General features: G+C 41.1%; 1 protein-coding gene across 1 annotated transcript in view; it reads right to left on the bottom strand.

The window, feature by feature from the left end:
- The window catches only part of LOC108580189 (actin-binding LIM protein 2), a 44,592-nt gene extending 43,277 nt beyond the window's left edge, over positions 1-1,315 (bottom strand). The window contains exon 1 of the mRNA XM_017943887.1: positions 998-1,315. Within this exon, the coding sequence (XP_017799376.1) occupies positions 998-1,088 (91 nt within the window). The 5' untranslated portion in view covers positions 1,089-1,315. The remainder of the gene's footprint in view (positions 1-997) is intronic.
- Between the last annotated feature and the right edge of the window lie 2,967 nt (positions 1,316-4,282).

Raw genomic sequence — 4,282 nt, 5'->3', positions numbered from 1 at the left:
GAGCACACCGAACTCGTCGCTATCGGTTTCCTTTTTCTTATTCTACTGATCGTTCGCTACTTTTCCTACTACATACACACTCCGCCGTTCCAAAGTCTTATCTAATCGGCGAACGGTCGCTATCGCGTTCTACAGTCCTCTGTTGTTGTCGATTTTTCAAATTTCACGCTTTCTAATGGGAACGGTGGAAGGGAAAAAGCGATTCGTCCCAACGATAAGAGAATCGCGGATGATGTCATACGACCTGGTGAACCGTTACGTGAGTTTTCGCGGCTCCGTACAATTAGTGGCCCCACTGCGAGAGATAAATTAAGTAGGATGATGTTATGCGAAATTCAAGGTCTTTGTTAGAGTTTCATTGTAACGAAGCAGCCATTCATCGCTCTTGGAGATGCTTTTTTTGGGGGGAAATACGAGTCTTGACCTTCTGTAGTAATTCTGTGGTAATTGAGAAAGATGAGTTCACTTGTAATTGAGACTGATCAGTGTTTCAGATCGGAACGTAATAGTACCTTAAAATCCTTCATTTCTTACCAACCGTAAAATACGTTATCACTGATGTTTTAAGAATTTTTGCTCAATTATGTAATCAAATTAGATACTAGAAGGTTTTCGTTGCAGCGAGTCAGCTATCTGACCTAGTAACAATATAAAAAGGAATCACACCAAAGTAAACGTCCGTCAGAAAAACGTCCCGATAAATAAGTGTACTTTATATAATCCCCAGAGCCTTAATCGCACTTTTTTTCCCTCCCGATAAACTCTCTCTAGCAGGTAGAGCGGAATAGAATCCAGAGTTTACTCGACACAATCAGCGGGATCTCGTAAACGCGAACACAAACGAAAAACAAAAAGGAAAAAAAAAAACACTCGCGATACTTTACATAATCCTTTCTTTCATTTCCCTCCTCGTTCCATCCACTTTCTCGAGTATTATCCAACGGCAGAAGAACAGGATCCCCTCTGATTGTCTCGAGAGCGTGAAAAAATCCCTTACCCTTCTTCAGTTGTTTCTGCTTGAGTTCCTGGTCCCTCTTCACCCCGTTACTTTCACTCGCGATCAAATTTTCGCTCGTCTTCGACTTCATTATTCGCGACCGGTCGCTACGGTTGCGCAACACTCGCAACGACGCCGCAACGCGGACTACACACCTCTCCTCCTCCTCCGCGACGCCTCTCTCTCTCTCTCTATCGCAGACACTCTCGAAACGGCGATAAGATAATGAGAACGATGTACGCGATTCGGAACAACGGTGAATTTATATCGAAAAACTCTTCGATACGATCTTCGTTAAACGACGAATTATCTCTGGATGAAGAGAGAGAGAGGGACGATGAAATTCGCAATAGAGACAAAATTTGATCGAGACACACTTGTTTTCTTTTTTTAAGGATTTCTTAAAGAGAGCGACGAAGTAGGTTGTTCGGTTTTCTAGGTAAAGAGTGATTCGTTCGGAGCGTTTCACCAGCACGACACCGCCGGTACGAACGCCGATCGCGGACTGGCGAGAGCGGCGAACGATCGAGACCAGAGGCGCGGACGAGCACGATCGTGCGTCGAGTTTCGATTGTCAAGCGGCTTCTCCGCGCCACGCCGACGTGTACTTTTCACGGCCGTCCCTCCGTGTGCCACCGTCGTCGATGCTTTTCCATCGCACACGCCTGGCCCGTCTTCGATACGCGCCCGAATCCTCGGTGCAACGTTCACGATGACACTCTTCTTTCTTCCTTTCTGGGTCAGAGTTGAGGCGTTTATTCCACGCGGTTAGGTAACAGGTGAGTTTCTCGGAAGACGATTTCAAGGTGATTTGCGAAGGCTGTTCTGTAAATTTGTTCGGTGTGAGTGTCTAATGGAGAAGTGTTTGTCTTCGGGATGGGGGGAAATTTGGAATCTTGATTCCACTTTTTTAGGTCGATGGTAAGAGATTTCTCGAGGTTTGGATCCTTCACTTTTTGAGAAATTAACCCGAGAAAATAATTTGTGGAGATAAAAAGGTACATCGAAGGAGATGGTAAGTTGAAAAGTAGATAAGATAAGAAATATTTGATATGCGAGGATTTCAAAACTCTCGATCGGTGCGATTAACCATTTGACTGAGACGGTCTAGTGGTGTCTGACGTTTCTGAAACTGATTTTGCGCGCAGGTTTCTTAACCCTTTCGCTGTTCAGTCCGTACGTCGTACGGGCAGAGCGGGATCCGCTTTGTTTAGTCTACCCTTCGCGTCTTATCGCTTAGAAACGAAAAAGAAATCCAAAAACAAAAAGAAAACGAAGAAGGAAGGATGCACGGTATTATTGTGCTTCAAAATTTACCACACCCGGACTAATTATTAGAATATCTTTAGGAATAACAGTGAAACACAGGTAGAATATGTTTTTTTTCTTCGTATTTTTATTATAAATAGAAGCAACACTAATTATAAAAAAAGTCGAACATTTTTGACCGCTTTTTGTTATTTTAGCGAACGGCGAAAGGGTTAACGATCGAGATTTTTCACGAATTTTTCAAAATGCATCTAAATCGTTTGAGAATTATTTTACAGTGGAACTAATTTTTGAAATTTTTGCCATTTCCTTGTTAGTAGTGAGATTCTTTCTCGACACCAAATGACCACGCATTCAAATTCAATTCTTCCACGGTCGAACTAAGAAATCGAATGCACGTAAAATTAATTCTATCGAAATTTAGAAATTTTTATTATCTCTTCAAGATAATGACTCGAATTAGCTCGTCTCGCCTAGAACAGATCCGTCTACGACTTAATAAAATTTCTAATACGAGGAAGAGAGAAATCCTTCGACAAAAAGGTTAACTCGTTGATCGCCCAGCGTGAATCGGTAGAGTTATCGAATGCACGTAAAATTAATTCTATCGAAATTTAGAAATTTTTATTATCTCTTCAAGATAATGGCTCGAATTAGCTCGTCTCGCCTAGAACAGATCCGTCTACGACTTAATAAAATTTCTAATACGAGGAAGAGACAAATCCTTCGACAAAAAGGTTAACTCGTTGATCGCCCAGCGTGAATCGGTAGAGTTTCTCCCGGGGCCCAAATCCGATACTCGGAGTGTAAACCGCGCGATTAGCTGGAATAACGATACGATGCAAAAAGACTATAACGTATTGTCCTAAGTGTCCAAAGTCACCTCAATTATGTTTACAATGTTTTAACGAATACCATCGTAACTAATAAAATGTTATAGTTGGGGCCACGATATAGCAAGGTCGTAAATTAAACTCTCAAGAATCGGCATCGATTGATGTTGCGGCACTCAAGGCCGTGTGTTGCAGTCTGTTTGAGGGTTCCAACAATAAACGAATGGTAGCATATGATTTGGTACTTCAAGTAGAAAATGGTATTTCATTTACAAATGGAAAATATGTTAATATTAAAGCTACACAATCCTTTTGCATTTTCTATCTGTATATAACACGAGCAGGTAAATGAAGATGTTAAAGACCTCAATAAGACCTTTACTTGTAACCGTACTTCCAAAAGCGGCTTTTCCCAGAAGAAAAAAACCCTAAATTGTCCTAGCTGAACTCAATTTTCAGTAAATATATTAGAATCAGTTTGACTTTCGCTGGATACAAGAATTCTTTGTACGGTCCTGACCATGGTTTCAAGTACTTATCTGCTCGTATTTCTGTCAATTTCGGGGTCCCGGCAGCTAAAACATGTTTACTTTGACGCCTAACCGATTTTACGACCTCGCTATATCGTGGCCCCGACTATAACTTTCAAGTCACGTACTAATATATCGATATTTTATTAAACAATTGAACTTTCTTCCACAAAATGGCATAAACGTCTTGTTGTACAATGTCTCCTTATTAACCAGTAACTTTCTTGATAACCGTTGTTACTTCAAAGTTACAATATGTCTTCGTTACGATAAAATTGCCGAAACTGCTGAATTCACTGTTATTCTGTATTTATAGGTCGATATTTGCTAATTTTACGTTACATAAATTCTTTTACAGTCGGGAAAAATATTCGGCCCATAGAGGGTTAACATCTATGGACTGATTAATTTGGTGTGAGCAAATTGAATTTTTTTTGCTCGATGAAAGAATTGACGAGGATTGGAATTTTGAAAGATTCTGATTTGAATGAGAGCGATAGTGAATTTACTTAAGGGTTTATTCGCTGTCCTTGCCTACGTTCGGCAAACTACAAAGGCGGGCGCGAGGCTCGAAAACGTAGTCCCTGACTCTACGAGTGTCAGGTTTAGCTTCCTTGCGGTCTGACACTTGTGGAGAATGTACTGTACATGGC

This window comes from Habropoda laboriosa, unplaced genomic scaffold, assembly GCF_001263275.1.
Source record: "Habropoda laboriosa isolate 0110345459 unplaced genomic scaffold, ASM126327v1 scaffold2, whole genome shotgun sequence".
In the NCBI taxonomy this organism is placed as follows: domain Eukaryota; kingdom Metazoa; phylum Arthropoda; class Insecta; order Hymenoptera; family Apidae; genus Habropoda; species Habropoda laboriosa.
The sequence above is the reverse complement of the archived record's forward strand: the minus strand, read 5'-3'. Positions and strand labels throughout refer to the sequence as shown.